This window comes from Lytechinus pictus, chromosome 12, assembly GCF_037042905.1.
Source record: "Lytechinus pictus isolate F3 Inbred chromosome 12, Lp3.0, whole genome shotgun sequence".
NCBI lineage: Eukaryota > Metazoa > Echinodermata > Echinoidea > Temnopleuroida > Toxopneustidae > Lytechinus > Lytechinus pictus.
The window spans coordinates 21,824,121-21,843,175 of NC_087256.1; the positions used below are offsets into that span (position 1 = coordinate 21,824,121).

A 19,055-nucleotide genomic window follows, 5' to 3' on the forward strand; every position below is an offset into this window, starting at 1 on the left:
ACACGCATTTGTTAAATTTTGTGAAAATTTTCAGTAAAAATATTAAGTTTTCAAAATTTCCTGGGGTGCAACTGCCCCATATGCCCCGCTGCTTACGGCCATGTTAATCGTCACTGCTCGAGGAGCAAAGTTCAGCATACATACTTGTGATTATTATCAATGTCTGGAGGTCAACTTTGATTAGTCCGCTGGATTTCATCAGATAATCTTTTCAATTATAAGAAGTGGATTCAAGTAATAATACACGGAGGGGCTCGTAATCATGTTCAATTTCTTCAGAATTTTCTGACCTGGACAGGAAAAATGAGAAAATAAAACTACTCGCTTCCCTAAAAGAACACAATTTTATTGCTTCCCGGAATATCTGATAACCCCCCAAATTATTTATGAATTGAGAGGGGGATGTCTCAATGTTGTAACAAAAGGGACGATTTCCTGCATATGGGGGTGGGGTGGGGGCGAGGAGTACGAGCACCCCTGTGCCCCTGGATCCTCGCTTGAATTAATGGATGTGTTTATTACAGTGCATGGTTCACTGGTGTATCTAAGAATGCCCAACAGGGGTGCATGGGGCAATTCGAGAGAGCAAAGCAACTGATAGGCGAAATATTTAGGTAGCTATATCCGACTTCCACTTACGCATGAAAGTTTTGCAGAATAAAATGTATTGTTTTGGTTGAGGTTATTCCTATGAAAGGAGAAAATGATTATAAATCATTTGATAATAGCATCCTTGAAAGACCGATCGATAAACATGACTGTGAGAGTGCGTACGTAGCCGTCGAGCGAGATTTTTTTTTGTTCCATAGTGACATAATAAAGCAGTTTCACTTCCATTTCAGAAGGAGGCGGGTAGGTAGGGATAGTGATATGAAGTGGACTCGATTATTTTTTGTTTCTTCTCCCTTTTGTTTGTTACTGGTTTTAGCTTTATTCTTATAAATCAACATAAATATTTAATATCATAATCCTTATTTTATAGCTAAATTTTTTGGAAATCTTATGTATTTTTTCCTAAAATTTGAACATTCTGGGCAATGTTTGTTTTCCTAAAAAAGATGTGTATGGAAATAAATAATTACTACGAACGCGAAGCGCGAGCAGAAATGAACTATTGGAAAAGGTACCCGTTAAAGACTGCATGCAGTTAGTCATGAAGACGTTATATATTTTAAAATTCAAATAATGCGAGCGCGATGCGCGAGCTGAATTTTTTGGACATTTTTACCTAAAGAATGGAAATTCTAAGGACTTTTTGTAACTTAAACAGAATAGGTATATAATGAACAATTGATGCGAGCGCGAGCCGAAAATTTTTACATTTCTACATAAAGAATGGAAAATTTTATTCAGTTTTTGTAATCGTGAACAGGAAAGCTATATAACTAAACAATTGATGCGAGCGCGAAGCGCGAGCGGAAAAAATCGAGATTTAGACCTAGATACGGGACACTCTATTCATGTTTTGTAAATTTTGAAAATAATGAATAATTCCTACACTAATGATGCGAGTACAAAGTGCGAGCAGAAAATTGTTTATATTGTGATCTGAAACTGGATAATGATTTAAATAGAGAACAAGTTGAATATCTGAATAAACATGCGTGCGCGTGTTTCATATTTAGACCTAGAATCTAGGCATTCTAAATACATCTTTTATCATGAAAATCAAAGCGAGCGTGAAGCGCGAGCTTAAACTATTTGATATTCCGATCTGAAAAGAGACAATTTCAGCTCTATATTTCAAGCACTTTGTAAGAAAATTGTAAGGTGGATATGGATTGCACAGAGCTGATTTTTTTTCATTATAACTACTTTTAGTTTTGTCATAGGACCGGTACATCCTTAGGACATGTAGGACATGTCATCATATGAAAATGATGACTGTCTTCCTATTCCTCTTGCTAAGCGCGAGATGAAACAAAAGGGACAAATCAATTATTAAATTAATATCTTATTCATTAATGCCTAATGAGGGCGCGAAATCTGATGATATTATGGCCTGAAAACTGGACATTTCAAGCACTTTTGTATTTAAAAATAGGATGCATCAGTTAATATATTTTTAACAATAATGCGAGCGCAAATTGCGAGCCTAAATCTTTGTATACATTGTCATGAAAAGGGGATTGTATAATCAATATTGAGACATACAATCAAAATGCGAGCGTGCAGCGCTAACTGGTACGTTTTGACAATCAGACCTGAAAAGGGATATTTTGAAAACTTTACGAAAATAATAGGTACCTGATAAATCGAAATTTGCGAGCGCGTAGCGCGAGCGGAAAATGTTAATATTCAGACCATAAAACTGTCATATTTACAGAGCACTTTAAAAAAATCAGTTTGTAAATCACGCAAAATAATGAAAGTTTGATTTTCGAGATGAAATATGTTTTGTTTATTGACTTCCAAACTTGATATTTAAACTCCATATTGAACAAGATATGAAAATCACCTAACAGGCAATGTGAGCGCGAAGCGCGAGCGAAAATTTTATATAGTGACATGAAAGATTCTTTTTATTTCCATGTCTTCTCCTCATCTTACTTTAGTCACTCGTCTCCTCCTCTTCTTTTTTCTACTCTCTTTTCCCTCCTTTTTTATTTCTTTCCTTTTTTCCTTTTTTTGCTCCGCCAATAGGGGGGGGGGGGGGGGCGGCCCCCCTGGATCCGCCTATGCATATGGATAGCAGTGGACATCGTTCTGTCGTTTCAATGGTTTATTTTCAATTGGTCTAATGCCAACTCGTCTGCTATCATTTGGTCTACCATCAGTTCGTCCACTATCCACATGGTCTAACTGCCATTTCGTCTAATAACCAAGTTGGTCCAATTGCCATTTATATGCCATTTGGTCTAATTGAACTAAGTGTTAATTGGGCGAAATTAAGGAAAATAAAATTGATATTAGACCAACTAGTTATGAGACGAAAAATGGTCATAGACGAACTGGTGATTAGACGAAGTGATGACTGGACCAAATGGTTATTGGACCATATGGTTGTTAGCAGGGGCGTAGACAACGGGGGGGATGAGGGGGATGCATCCCCCCCACCTCACAAGGTGGGGGGGATGGCATGTACAATCATCCCCCCCAGGTTTTGGGGAATGATATTTGGTTACTTAATAAGTCATAATGATGATAATAATAGTAATAATAATAATGATAACAATTATAATATTAATAATAATTATTATGATGATGATAATAATAATCCTCATCATTATTGTAATTGTGTTTATTGTTATTAGCCGCATTCACACGGTGAAAGCCAATTCAGACGGTAAAAAAAAGAAAATCTTACAAGTATTTACTGGGCAGGAACGAAAAGAGGCGCAAGATATTTGGTTTCTAAGACACAAATTTGCAAGACTACAAAAGTAAAACTGACTAAGAGACCGATATGTTTGTTTGTTGAGCCATGAATGCTCCTTAAGTAAGTTTACCAACTTACCGCATGTCTCTATTATCTGATTAGCAACTGTTAATCAAGCTGTTTTTGGTATGGGAATGAAGCAACAACTTTTTTCTTTTCATCGAGACTACTTTTCAGGCACGAACCGAGTACTAGCAATACCTTCTCATATATGATATGTATTATATTTATTTATTTATTTATTAGTTTATATCAGATTATATTACAGGTATATGATATTTATACATATATATATAAATTATATGCATTTATTTATTTATTTATTTATATATATTTATATACACGTTATTTTCTCAAGTCGGTTTTTATTGAAATACATGTGTGGTCTGGCCCACTCGTGTTATAGGCATTATACATTGTGTGCAAAATGCATCAGCGCAATCTAAAACAGAATAGAAAATGAATGTGATACAACAGTATACATAATAATTCGTGACAGAGAGTACCATACTACTATCTTTATAACAAGTATTATTCAAACAAACATATATAATTATGTATAATCATGAATTGTTCAACTTCATGCTCCCACTATATGACTATTGTTACACTAATACTGATATCAGGACTGACTGGTATACATTAGTTTGCAGCTACATCTTTTCTGTATTGTTAACTATTTATTTATTTTTGTTTTATTTAAGATGCACTTTGTTTTGTATTCATTTAAAGTATGTTGATTGATGCATGAAGACATAAGTTTGAAATGTTTAAAGAAGTTTGTTTCATGTAAAGCGCAGTGTGAATTTACCCTGTCTTGAAATGCGAGATAAAAGGAACCTATTAGTATTAGCATTATTATTTGTATTAGTATTATTTTTTATTTGTATTATTATTATTATTATTATTATTATTATTATTATTATTATTATTATTATTATTATTATTATTATTATTATTATTATTATTATTATTATTATTATTATTATTATAAGACTGAGATCAAATAGAAGTAAATAATGCCCTAATTTGAAACGATGCAATGCCGTTATGGTTCCGATTTCTTCACAAACTTACAGAGCAGTATTGTTACTCCATGGATCATAGTGATACTGTTTATGTTTTTTGTATCTGTATGTTAATGAGCCGCCAGCCAATATCCATCTATGGATACTATGCCTGTTTCTTTGAGGTAAAAAAAAGCATAGTATGTACGTATTCATTATGCTTTATAATGAACAGACATATTGTTATTTGTTTGTTGTTTATGTGTTCTATTCACAAATGGCCACAGAGGCTGTTTTCATTCATAACCACATACCCATATCAAGACAACAAAGACTATACCTGCGTGTACACAATTGACATTGGTTTTTTTTTCTGAAGAAGTGTAACAGCAAAATTCACAGAGATAAATAAATACGTAGTGTGGTTCAATATGCAATACTATGTGTCAGTCCATTCTGTATTCGTATGCCACGGTGTGTAGATCTTGTCGATGTATGTCTGTCCATTCAAGGCGTAGTATGTGTGTGGTGCGCGCACCCGTGTGTGTGTGTGTGTGCGTGCGCGCTTGTGTGTGTTATTTTACCTCATTAAGTATGCATCAGATTGCACGATTTCAAGTTCAAAATTGCAAAAGCTCCCTACCGTGGGAGGGGGGACAACCCCCTCCCACCGCTCGGTCGCTTCGCTCCCTCGCTCGGGCGCTTCGCGCCCTCACTAGCGTTGGCAGCCCAGTCATCCCCCCCCAGGTGTACGAACCTGTCTACGCCACTGGTTGTTAGGCGAAAAGTTAATGACAGAATTGCATTAGACTAAATGAATATAGACCCTGATGTGAGTGGAGGAATTAGCAGCAGACGAATTGGTTTCAACCCGCATGACCGCCCAGGCAAGCAAAACAAATTCACGACGAAATTGGCGACGAAATTCACGACGTCGTGAATTTCGTCGTGAATAATTCGCGACGAAATTGGCGACGAAATTCACGATGTCGTGAATTTCGTCGTCAATCCCAGGACCAAAATCCAGTTGAAACCAATTAGAGCAAAACCAGTTGAAACCAGTTGGCCAACTGGTTTTAATAGGGAAATTGGAACAACTGGAACCAATTGAAACCAGTTGCCAACTGGTTCCAGTTAAAACCAATTGGGCAACTGGAACCAGTTGGCAATTGGTTTCAATTGGTTCCAGTTGTTCCAATTTCCCTATTAAAACCAGTTGAATCCAATTGGAGGCAACTGGTTTCAATTGGTTCCAGTTGAAACCAATTGGAGGCAACTGGTTTCAACTGGATCCAATTGGAACTTCCAGTTGGAATGACTTAATTAGTTACAAATTAATTAGAATTTGCACTATAACTATTGCTCATGCCAACAAAGAAGCAGTGCTATATGTATATTAATACCAATGTAAAGGGCATTGATAAAATAGACTCTCATAATGTATATATATTTATATGAAAGATCTTCAAATATATGTATTTGTATTTGATGTAATTTGGTAACAGTTAGTGGTGTACTAATTATCTTATAATCTGATTTAATTATAATCTATTACATTTATGAACATGGTTTTCACTGCTAAGCATTCTAAACACTTATCTGAAACAAGTATGGTACTCGAAATAGAAAATAATTAAATAGATACATTTTAAATGATGATGAATCACATAAAACATTAATCTGTGCACACTGGCAGATAATATGCAAATTAACTGGTTTCAATTGGAACCAGTTGGGTAACTGGAAAATTTCCAATTGGAAACCAATTGGAAGTCATTTCCAGTTACCCAACTGGATCCAGTTAGGATTTCCAGTTACCCAATGGGTTCCAATTAGAATTAAATTCCAGTTAATCACCTTTCCCGTTAGAAGTCATCTCCAGTTACCCAATTGGTTCCAGTTAGGATTTCCAGTTACCCAACTGGTTCCAGTTAGGATTTCCAGTTGCCCAACGGGTTCCAGTTAGGATTTCCAGTTACCCAACTGGTTCCAGTTAGGATTTCCAGTTACCCAACTGGTTCCAGTTAGAAATCATTTCCAGTTGGAAGTCATTTCCAGTTACCCAACTGGTTCCAGTTAGGATTTCCAGTTGCCCAACGGGTTCCAGTTAGGATTTCCAGTTGCCCAACTGGTTTCAACTGGAAATTGTTATATTCCAGTTAAAACCAATTGAAACCAGTTGAAACCAATTGAAACCAATTGGAAATCCAACTGGTTTCAATTGGATTTTGGTCCTGGGATATTCAAATTGGCGACGAAATTGGCGACGTCGTGAGTTTCGTCGTGAATAATTCGCGACGAAATTCACGATGTCGTGAATTTCGTCGCCAATTTCGTCGTGAATATTCAAATTGACGAAATTGGCGACGTCGTGAATTTCGTCGCCAATTTCGTCGTGAATATTCGCGATTTAATTGGTCTATTTGCGATGTCCCTTCAGGGCCACCATAAGTTCCGACACTGGCAAGCAAAACGAAATTTTACCCCATTTTACCCCTTTGTTCTTCTGCTTTCAACAGCTGATTTTCCAAACTTTAGTTCCACCTCACCAAGATGTGCACCCACCCATGCTCAAACCCATGCCCTTGGGTTACGTCACCTCTGTATAAAGTCACTGAGAGAAAAGAACGTTAATCCCTTTTCTCCGATACGTTCGATTTGTCACGGGGAACACGGGGACAAAGTCCACTCTTAATACGAGACACGGCATGCACTTCATTATTATAAGCAAAATTATTCTACGAAACTAACATGACTGCAGACAGGAAAGGGAAATAGTCAAGAACATAATATATGCTCTATACTGGTTAAACAAATCCTGATCGAACAAAGCCTTAATTGATCATATATAATGAGAGACAACGGGACATACCCGAGGTAAGTGTCTACATGGTCTACTAATTATTGTGTATCATTTTACATTAATTGCTTATGGTTTTGATTATAATGAAATAATCGTGCAGAATGTAATAGCCTTAGAATATTATTGTATGATGATAGCACATATTTTAGGAAAGGATATTATTTTAAAACAAAGAAAAAAAATGGAATCTCTACCGATGAACTCTAAATGAAGGAACGCATAATTATAACTGTTCAAATTTCATGAAACTTATATATAGCATGTGGGATCGTTTCGGTGAGGAGCAATGCCACTAATGGACACTTACCTGTCAGAAGAGGATCGCGGGTGCAAACAAGTATTTTCAACATCAGATTATTATGTTGTAATTATTGATTATTTTGTTGTAATTATTATTTTGATGTAAGTCATATATTCCACATGCGAGTGGTTTTGAAGAAAAAAATAAGTAGTAAAACTTGCTTTGTGGTCTATTCTGGCGCTAATTACTCTGTTTATTATAATTGTTATTTTGTTATTATTATTATCATTGTTATTATTATTATTATTATCATCATTATTATTATTATTATCATCTTCATCATTATCATTATTGTTGTTATTATTATTATTATTATCATCATCATCATCATCATCATTATTATTATTGTTATTATTAATATTATTATTATCATTATTATTATTATATTTGTGTCTGCAGTTATCTGGTATCAGGAGTATATATCTTAATGCTCATATATCTGCTCCTATTCCACAATGATTCTCAACTTCAGATCCAGTGAGTCTCTCTTTATAGACCCAATTATGAGTACTTCAGAGTAATTAATTATTATCCTTATATAAACCGAACCGATCATCAATACTTGCATCGTGTGCGATTTTCGCAAATAAATAGGTCTATACTTTTCATTTCCAGGTGATTGCAAGTATACAGTTCCGAGGTAGTACTGCACTCACAACACAATATTTTCTCTTCTAAATTGGTCAATAAATTCATTTCATCAAGTTGACACTTACATCAACCCATTGTCAATTAATGGAACTGAGTACTACTACCTGTAGAAATCTTATGGGAATCACAGAATTCCGTAGTCAACGGACTGATTTAACTAGAACCGTGTGAGCAGATTGCGGTAATGGATCTTGATGTTGAGTCGTTTCCAAGGCTCCGTGTTCTCCCGGAGTGTAGTCTGAACGATGAGGATCTTCACATCAAGGCCGTTGGTCTCAGACCCCACCAGAGGGTCACACTACGCGCTCACGTTTACTCTGAATCAAGGAAACATCGGTTCGAATCCCATGCTCGGTACGAAGCCGATGACAGAGGAGTGGTGGAAGGTAGGGTGTATTGAAATTGAGTTATCATAAAAAGGTCATAATTTATTAGACAAAAATCGTATGAGGTGCCAGAATTTAAGCTAGAATCATAGACACAGGGGACACACTGACTGATAAACAATAGCTGTATCTGAGGCAGTGCTTTCTTCTACATCCTTTCTGTCCTTTTTCCCCTTGCTTCATGATCTATTCTTTATTATCACCTTATCTCTCCCTCTGTTTTGCTTTCCCTTTCGATTTCTTCTCACATCTCCCTCTATCTCTCTGTAATTTAAGATCATGCATTTCTGATCGGCTGTAACTCACGTCAGATGATTTTACAATTGAAATCACTCAGAATTGGATTTGGATCCATAAGTCGGTTGGTCAATTACGATATCAGATTAACATTTATTTTAATTGCCTGAAGTATAGAGTAAACTTCATCTTTTGGTCATCTTTATGTCAGACACTCTTTTCGTATCCTTTGATCTCGATGAAATGCCTGTCCGAAAATGGTCTGATGCGATTGTCTCCTCCAAAAGACATCCGGGGAGAGTTTCATAAAAGATCTTGTGCGATTTTTTTATCCGACAAATCCGTTTTATCCGAAAAAAATTATATATAATAGCAGAAAATCAAATAAAGATTAAACACATGCTTCTCGGCTAATCAAACCCAAGGAAAGTTATCAGATCAAGAGAGAGAGAGAGAGGGGGAGAGGGAGGTGCGACCCCCAAAATTATACTTTTCAAATAGGAGAAAATTTGGAAAGGGGTCGAAATTACTTTTTTTTTAAAGGAAAGAAAGAGAGAAGACAGAAGAGCTTGATGAAGAAAAGTGCGTGTTGATCGTGTAACTCTATATCAACCCTGCAATTAAATTGAGAAAAAATAAATCGTCTTGGCACCTCCACCATGGCGCCGCCCCTGATCAGGTCTTACATTATTCTGATATAACGATTAGTCCTGCTCACTTTCGATGACATTTCCCCCACTACTCCCCAAATGCAGTCGAGAAGACACCATCCCTCGGAGGAAGCTACCGGGGCATCGAACCGATGGGCTTGCTCTGGAGTCTAGAACCTGCACCAGAGGACGCCAGTAAGAGACCCCGCCTTGTCAAGCTCAACGTCCAGAAACCTTTCATCTACACCTTCCAGCTGATCGACGATGATGATGAGAATAAACTGATGCATTCCACTTCGGTCGAGAGATGGTATCTAGCCAGTTATGTAGAGAGGCATCTTGCGCAGCATGGGACTGCAGACGGGTGCCTCTACCTCCCCCAAAAGAAGGGTCAGTATTGGGGAAGTCCATGGTTAAAAGTCCTGAAATGAACTGTTATTGTGTAATTTTTCCTGGCTGATTGTTAGCTCTGAAAAGAACTTTTTTATCGACGTTTCGATCAGTGAATACTCTGGTCATCATCAGGATGATGATTTTTTTTTTTACGCCACTGATCTGGAGTTATTTATTTGGAGCAAGTTAGCTTTTGTGAAAGCAGAAAAATCAAAGAATAAGATCAACAAAAGTTTGAGTAAAATAGGACTAGCAATAGAAGAGTTATGAGCATTTGAATGTCGAGATCACTGCTATGGAGATCCTCCCATTGGCAATGCGACCAAGATCTATGATGTCACAGATGAACAACTCTCCCCCTTTTGGACACTGAAAATATACCCCAAAACATCTCTTTTTGCTCATTCTAATCATATGACAAACGATTCATCAGTGATATAATGTTGTAAAACCTCTGTACTTGTCCTCTCATAAAGAGAACACCTCACCTTGTGATAGACTCTATAAAAGTGAGAATATAAGTGAAATAAGTACTAAAGTAATGAGTACGTGTGTGACATCACAGATCTTGGTCGCATTGCCAATGAGAGGATCTACATGGCATTAGTGATCTCAATATTCAAATGCTCATAACTTTCTTATTATTCAATCAATCTTCCTCAAACTTTCAACAATATGTTTCTTTGATTTTTCTCTTTGATATGGATTCAGCTGGTTTCAAGGGTTTCATTCTCCTTTAAAACTTGACTATGCATGTTGCCTGTAAGTTGTGAACACCTGTATCCAATCCTTCTTGCTAATATCATTTTAAATAAAAGTTTTATATAATTCCCCAATATTATCAATTTACAAATCTATGCCCTTGGATTTAAAAAAAAAATAAAGTTGAGAGGGCTTCATGGATATAGATGGAAACATATAAATTTTCATATTTAAACAAATGAACGAATGATTTGAATAATTACTTAAAATGCAAAAGAAATAAAGTTTATTGACTCGAAAATTTATGTCCATGCCATGGGCGCGTTGTGGTCTCGTGATTTTAGCCATGGCGTGTTTTTCATCAGCAAGAAACTTATTCACACTGTGCTGCACTCGACCCAGGTGAGGTGAAGAATGCACGGAGTGCCCTTGATAAACTGGTTGTTTGAGGTATAGCCGGGGTCATAACAACAACGTTTTGCACCCTTTGGCAAAAACCCCGCTATATAAATCCAGGTACTGTATTATTTTTTTTTTAAATAATTTTATCATTATTTCTTTAAGGTGCCTCGGATCCGCTGCCGGTGCTGCTCGATATCAGAGGTGGCGTGCCATTCTTGGTGGAAGATCGTCCATCCTTGATGGCATCTCATGGCTTCGCTGTCTTCTCCATCAATTACTTCCGAAAGATGATGGAGGGGAGGGTTGTCATGCATGAAAAATGCAGATACTTTGACCTTCAGATATTCCTGGTAAATGAAAAGTTCTTAATCTTGATCCTCTGCGCAGAGGCGGCACGTAAGGGGGCTGGGGCGATCCCCTAACTTTGATTTTGTCACGGAGTGAAAAGGGAGAAGAAAAGAGGAGAAAGAAACAGAGGAAGAAAAAAGAGCATCAATGAGAGAGGTTGTGTTACTCCATATTAACCCTGCAATCTAAATTTATGTCTTTCTGTGCCATCTTGCCCCTCAAACCAAAATACAACTCTAGCGTAGCCCCTGTCTTCTCATAAAAATAAAAAAAGGTCGTACCAATAATAATTTAGCGCGGTGGGCACGACCCCTCCCCGCCCCTCCGTAAAAGTAGGCCCTACATGAAAATAAAAAGGAAATGCCGACTGCTTTATACCGTTTGGATAAAATATATTTAAGTATAATTATACATTCTAAATTACCTGTGTTTGAAATAAAGCCAGACCAAACGATCCAAAGTTTAATTTGAATACTTTGAGATGAAAAAAGAAACCCTTAAGGTATTCGAATAAAATCAGGAATTTGATTAGTTCCTAACTACACTCTATCTGGCTGGATTTATTATAAATTCATGCGATTAACATCAGAATGAAATGTATTTGTGAATTGAGCACGCGGGTATACAGTATGATATTGTGACATATATATTTGATTTATACGACTCTTTTATTATCATAAAAAAGTCAGCCTAACATAGTTTCGACTCTTAGGAAGATTGCACTAAATAGCTTCAACTTTCAGTTTTCATTTTGCTGTACTAGTTCACTATTTAAAGTGCAGAGAAATCATGTTTCAAGATAGTGGCGGGTTGCGGGGGGGGGGGGGGAGTGGAGGGGGTGGGGCAGTGTCGACCGGTGCCATATTTGGGTCATTTTTCGAATTTCAAATTCCCGGTAGACTTCGGTTTCCTTCTTGGTAACAAAAAATTGTTCTTGTTGGTTTCTTTATTTCGGTCTTTCGTTGTTACTTTATGGGAGTTCGAATCTTCACCCCTTTATTTAAGTATCGATCCTTGAAATCAGAATGTGTACAGCAATATATTTGACTCCCTCCAGGGGGTATTTAGAGTGTAATGATTAGATTTGGTTAAGTGTGAATTTTCGTTTGACAGAAAATAAGCTTGGAATTGAATGAAGAGCTTGATGATTGAATGAATGAATACACAAAATATATAATATTGATTAATCGGTTATTCATATAATGATGTCTCTCAGGACCTCTTCGAGTATATTGCCCTCCATCCTCGACTGGACATCAACCGAGTCGGCATTGTGTCGTCATGTCTCGGGAGCGTCCTGGCACTCCAAGCGGCTGCCAGGTTGAAGGATCTGATTCCTATCCGATGTGTGGCTGCTACCGGCTGTTTGGACTTTCTGGGTTATCAGATCGGTCTCAAGCTACCCGACGGATCAACGATCGATCCTTACAAGTGAGCCGATTAACTATCCGATCGGAAATTGGAGCACATGTTTTTATTATCAATATTGAAAATTGAAAAATAAAAGACAAAATAAGGGGGATAACAGAATGATATATATGTACATGTAGATAATCATGATAAAAAATGATGATGATGATGATGATAATTTTGAAGAGGACGGTGATGGTGATGGCGGTGGTATATATTAATAATGCAAAAATATTTCATTTACATCTTCTCAAGTCGATATTTGCCCAAGTCGAAACTATTTCTGTGGGAACAATCTCGAAATGGGGAAACAACAGATCTCTCTTTTATCATTTCTACCACAAAATAAAAGGGAGATTTACCAGAGGAAGACAGCACATATTTGACATGTTTGATGAAAAAATAAAATCAAGTGATAGACGCGATATACGTTGCATATATCTGTCAGTGAGAGGGATGTAGCCTAATTGATGAATATTCATAAAGAAGAAAAGTTAACTCAAGATTTTCATTTTTTTGGTCACCAAACATTCTTTACTTTCAGGTTTATCATACAAATCGATTGATAAATTTCCTGAAACAGTTCTGCAAGTTGATAGATAACCCATTAATGACACCCGATGTGAATTCAATTCAATTAAATTCAATTTCATTTATTTACCATATAAAACATATTCAAGTACAATGCAAAATAACATACATGTATATAAATGTATACACGTAGCAACAAATAAATATAACAAATACATACAATGTATACATTCATATCAGAGATCAACATATGGTAAGAGGCAACCAAAAATATTAAAATCTTGTAGGCAGGTGCCCTTTTACAAATATCAGATTTTAACATATGATACAATATTGGTCATGGGAATTTGAAAAGAATTGAATTTATTGAAACGTCATTGGCATCTGCCAATGTTCTGTTCAAAACAAAAATACAAAGTCATACAAAACAAAACAACTTGAGGAATTCGAGGAAAATCAAAATAACACAAGGTATAACAAATTATTAAATGTAAGCAATTTTGTGTATATTTCGTTTTAATCCAGCGCTTTGGGCCTTTAGGAAAATCACATTACAAGTAATAATTTTCTTCAGATGAATCTGTTATGGCTTTGGGTATATCCTTGTTTTTTGTATATTCGTGCACAGCACTGCTGATCATTGCGAAGTAGTCGAGGACAAAGATGGTGGATTTATATGGCAGCTGAATGATTTCAACGCTTACGATAATCTCCAAGGTGACTTTTTAACACCGGTAAGGATAATGAGCATTGTCGATGCGAAGTCAAATAATTTTCTTCTGCAGGAGCGGCACCATGCACTCCTGGTATCACTTGGTGGGGGGGGGGGGGTGACAGGGCGACCCCCTGTGATTTTTTTAAGTATAACCCCCCAAAAAGGAAAATTGAAAAAGAGAAAGGAGAAAAAATGGTAAAGCATAAAAAGAGAGGCCTGGAACGTTTAGCTCTCTGATACCCATTTTGTTTGCACATTCAGAACTTTATATGTGATAAAATGAGCAAAAAAGAAAACAAAATTGACCTTCTTCGTTTGATACTCATTCCCCCATAAACATATTCTTGCACCGCCCTTATTGTTCTCCTGCAGTTAATCTTAATATTTCGGTGTGTTAGTCCATGAAAACATATATACCAGTAGCTGATATGGAAAAAATGTGCTTCTCGAATGAAATCAAACGGTTTAATCCGAATATGCCTTAGACTATTTTTCGGCATAGCACTGCAGAAGGTTTTATATGCTACTAAATATTTTTATATTTGGTAAACTATCCTATATTTGACCCATATAACGTTTTCAAACTATCTTCTGAGTTTAATTCTTTTACGTTTCATCTTTTTTTATTAAATCGCCTTGCTGTTTTTTTGTTCATAAAAAGGTGGAAGACATAACGTGCCCACTGCTTTTTATCACTTCGGGTGACGATCAGCAACTACCGTCATACAAACGCATGACAGCAGTAAGTATTTGACTTTTTTCAGGTAAGATTGGCGTATATTACATAGGCCTACCTTTCTTTATTTAATATATAGAAATAGATTTCAAGGTGTGAATAATTATATCAATAAAGGAGACGAAAACAATTTACCCATAATTTTTTTAGAGTTTTCGAAAATTGAAAGTTCCCAAATTACAAAAAAAGGAACAACACAAAACAAATACAGTGCGTCCCACAAAAAATGAAACTCGTTTTCAGAGATAGATTTCACAATTATAAAATGTTTTAACTATAAATTTGATACATGTGGTAAGAGTGGAATCTCGTATGTAATTTTGAGACCAATAGCCTAGCAAATCGTTCACGCATCGTTAGATTGCAAACAATCATTATTGAGGTATATCAAAACGAAAAAATAATGGAATCCATTCTCCGTCTTGATAATAGATGAAGGATAGGATAGAGAAAGTGGGTAAGGGTCATCTCTTAGAGAGTATCTATCTTGAAGGTACGGGCCACTATGTTGATGCTCCGTATCTACCTGTTTGCCGCCAAAATAACATGGATCCAACTCTTCCTTATCGTAAGTAAATCTTCTTACTCGCAAACATACGAATCTTGGGACTGACAAATATACAGTGTGTATTATTGCTTTATGTACTTATGTTCAGATGTTTTATTTTCATATTCAACAAAACAAAATAAAATGGACGTATTTTATTTTTGAATTTTATTTGGTTTATGCAGTTTCTATATTCACTTTTTTTAAACATGCAAATCAAAGAAACATAAATATAAAATAAATTAAGTAAATTAATATAAAAATCAATCAAGCTTACACTTTCAAATACAATTAGAATGACATTTTCATATAAAACGTATACAAAGAACATAAATTGAGATAAGTACAATGAAAGAAAAAGTTGGAAAGAAAGACTAAAAGAGCAGATAATGATGATTCATACATTATTTTAGGTATTCAGTCTTAGGACGTGTAAAAAAAGGTATGTTTACAGCCTCATGAGATTCAAATTGGACATTACCCAAATATTTACTTTCATAATTTATATACAAACATGGCAACGAATAATTTCAAAGATGCAGGCATGAATAACATGCAATTAATAAATTTTGAGTGGATTGTGAACTAATAATGCCTGGATTACGTGATGTAGCTTTCAAAGTTTGTGTGAAAAATTTACAAATATATGATTTATGGGGTGTTGCAAGAAACTAGCGATCTTATTGCAAGTCAATTTTTAGTCCCTTAATCAATCATTATTCTTGCAGTTAATTGCAAATTAGTGATTGATTGCTAATTTGCTCCTTGAAACAAGTTTAATATGATTTGCTATAGCTAACGCTGATTTATCAGTTGTTAAATTGCAACAGAATATTTGCAATTGATCGCAAATATTTTTTTGCAACACCCCCTTCGAAATAGATTTTAAAAATATTTATAATATGTTCTTTTTTTCCATGACATGACTAGTCCTAAAATATGTACGTTTTCTTTCTAGTTTATTACAAATATAATAGATATATTTTAGCAGAAGTTTGTTAATTTATTTTCATTGTTTATCAATCAAATTACCTAGCTGTCTTTTCGATCAACGGAGGCGATCCACGACTCCATGCATATGGACTTAACAAAGCTTGGCGGAAGTCGATAAACTGGTTCCGGTGTCAACTAAACGTCACAGAAACCTACCGTTTAGATTGGCTAGATTCGAATCCATCAGTTTCACACCTTTCGTCCAAACTTTGATGTTGACTAAATATTTCTTTGATCCCTTGATTTTATTGGGCATTTTCATCTTCAATGAAAACACAGTAATTACAAAATACTGAACATGTGTATCCTTTCATGACTAACAAATAAATGTCTCACACTTATTAGTTCTTGATGGATTGCTCTCGAATATACTTAATGTGCAATTATTATCGAACTACTATAGATGGAATTGGATATTCATCCGATATTGTTTCAGATGATCCTTAAGCCTTTATATCTTTCCCGTAAATATAGGAGAGATTCCCGACAATTTAAAATTGCTTGTATCTATACATAGTTGTTTCAAGAAAAATTGCTATGAATCATGTTCAAAGGAAAATTGTTGTGCTTGCATGAATACTTGTATGTGTAATTTCAGTTGTTTATGGTACGATATTCTGTTAATATATACATGAAAAAATACGTTAAAAGATGACAGCACTACACAAAAGATTGATGGAGAATATATATTTTTTTAATTTCTATAGATGAATATCATTTGTAAATCATCGTCGTTTAATAGGAATCGGACCGGGAATCAAAAGTTCCAAATCACATTTGTTTTATTGCTTTCGCATTAATATTTCCTATTTCAAAGAATATAATTGACTTAATTCGAACTGAATCTTATTTTGTAAAACTATTATAGGTGCAAGAGAGGTTTCTTGCAGGGCATTTACCATTCGTAATATGTGCTCTGCATGGGTCACAACATTCTAAAATAAACGCGTTGTTCTGGAGAGTGTTATATAATTATGAAGAAAATTCTATTTTTCTTAAAATGATCAATAAAGTCTCGGCATTTGATAATTATACCCATATGGTACGTGTTTTTATGTTTATCTTGGTATCGTGTCCTATCTTGTTATATGATGGTATGGTCTATAATTTTCGGCGTGCCCACATAATTATGGTTATCAATTTTCACAACAGGTAGTTTAAGATAATGCCTAAGTAATGCGTTGTTCTGGACAGGATGGTTGTGTTATATAATAATGAAGAGAATACTTTTTTTCTGAAAAATATTATCAATGAAGTCTTGTCACTTGATGATACACATATGGTAAGTGTTATGATATTTATCTTGGTATCGCGTGCCCTCTTGATAATATTTGTATTATATGGTCCATAATTTTCCGCGTGTCCACATGATGATTTGTCAATGTTCATATATGAAACGAGCATGTAAATAATAATTTTCATATAATTGTTCTTACGATAATATTAATTTTATAAGTAAAAACACACTCGAGGAAAACGTAAATTTCCATGTATTTCTCCTTAACTGTAGAAGTTACTTTTTTGTGTCAAGATATGAAAAGGCTGCATATGTTTTAATATAAAGAACAAATCCATCCCGGGTCCATCCAACATCAGACTGATTACATTGAAAACAATAAAAGCACTTAAAACATTCTAAAAATATGTAAAATAACAAAGTTGCATAACTTTTTAATGTCACATTTTCCCCCGAAACAATCATAAGCCTTCCAAAAACTTTGTGAAATAAATGATCGTCACACTTTCAAGCTATATATTTTGTACGTTCAATTACTAGTATGTGAAATCTAATTTTTGTTCCCAATTTACACCAATAACAAACACAGAGTGATGATTATCGTAGCTTCGTAAAATCTGATGGAGGAATTTATCATTTTCAAATGTATATATCGACATTGAATTATTTGAACTTTCAAATATCCCCTCCGTTCATCCAATCACCTATAACTACTAAGAAATAAAATGAAGATTTGTTGGAAAAGGTATGCATTTCGGAAGAGCAATCTGTCGACATTCACATCCCCGCCACCTAGCAATATTAATGTGATCCAGGAATAGTGATTATGCAGGATGCTTGGAATCTGGTCCCTTTGAGTTTGAAGAGATAATTAACATAAATGTGTCAACTTTTATAATAATTATCACAAAACCGATTGATGATTAGTCAGAAGTCTGCAAGCACAGACTTATATTTGACACTAAACTAAAACCATGTCATAGAGTGAAGACTAGACTCAAAGCCTCTGATCTCTCTCTGTCGAGAAAGCTACAGTACATAGTGAATCTAGTCTAGCTGCTCAGACTCTACTTTCAATTCAATAATGGTTTATTAAAACATGCCTCCCAGCCAAAGGCTGTATAAAAACTTATGTACAATTTACAATAATAGAATAATATTCAAGTACAAACATGAATGATATAAATTGAATAAAATTACTAGTACTTATTATTATAATACAAGGAAATAATTTTGTTGAAAGTAAATAAAATCATACATTGTATAGAACATTATAAATATTAAGTACGCAAATTATAACCACCACAATGAGGCATTATTATGTTATGCACTATGCGAAATTGGGAAAACCAAGGGTCTATGTATAGGCAGACTAAATTGGTTAGCGGGTTGATATCAATAAGTGTTTTTTAATCTTCAGTACACATTCCATTCAACTATAACCACGAGTTATAGGTATGAAAGTAAAGAAGCCAATAAAGTGCAAATATATTCATGTGTATTAATTTCCACTTTTCATTCTCTGTAGAAGTAATACTAATAGTAAATTCCTCATCAGACTCGACAG

At 35.1% G+C, this 19,055-nt stretch overlaps 1 protein-coding gene across 4 annotated transcripts; it reads left to right on the forward strand.

Annotated features, from left to right (window-relative positions):
- Positions 1–479: 479 nt before the first annotated feature.
- LOC129273024 (acyl-coenzyme A amino acid N-acyltransferase 1-like) lies at positions 480–17,283 on the forward strand. Of its 4 annotated transcripts, none has more exons than XM_064107435.1 (10): positions 480–614; positions 6,906–7,263; positions 8,166–8,587; positions 9,580–9,864; positions 11,134–11,321; positions 12,536–12,750; positions 13,889–13,994; positions 14,637–14,717; positions 15,144–15,279; positions 16,295–17,283. In XM_064107435.1, exons 3-10 carry the CDS (start codon positions 8,386–8,388, stop codon positions 16,462–16,464), a joined length of 1,383 nt encoding a protein of 460 aa, XP_063963505.1. In that variant the 5' UTR covers positions 480–614; positions 6,906–7,263; positions 8,166–8,385; the 3' UTR covers positions 16,465–17,283. The 4 variants fall into 4 exon arrangements, with proteins under 4 accessions (XP_063963505.1, XP_063963504.1, XP_063963506.1 ...); XM_064107436.1 differs by lacking the exon at positions 480–614 and adding an exon at positions 7,509–7,586 and having other exon boundaries at positions 7,047–7,263; XM_064107437.1 differs by lacking the exon at positions 480–614 and adding an exon at positions 7,509–7,586 and having other exon boundaries at positions 7,261–7,294.
- Positions 17,284–19,055: the final 1,772 nt, after the last annotated feature.

Coding starts and splice junctions, on each gene's coding strand:
- LOC129273024 (XM_064107435.1), top strand. CDS start 8,386: ATGGATCTTGATGTTGAGTCGTTTCCAAGGCTCCGTGTTCTCCCGGAG. Junction 13,995..14,636: donor AAGGTGACTTTTTAACACCG/GTAAGGATAATG, acceptor GTTCATAAAAAG/GTGGAAGACATAACGTGCCC. Junction 14,718..15,143: donor CATACAAACGCATGACAGCA/GTAAGTATTTGA, acceptor TCTTGATAATAG/ATGAAGGATAGGATAGAGAA.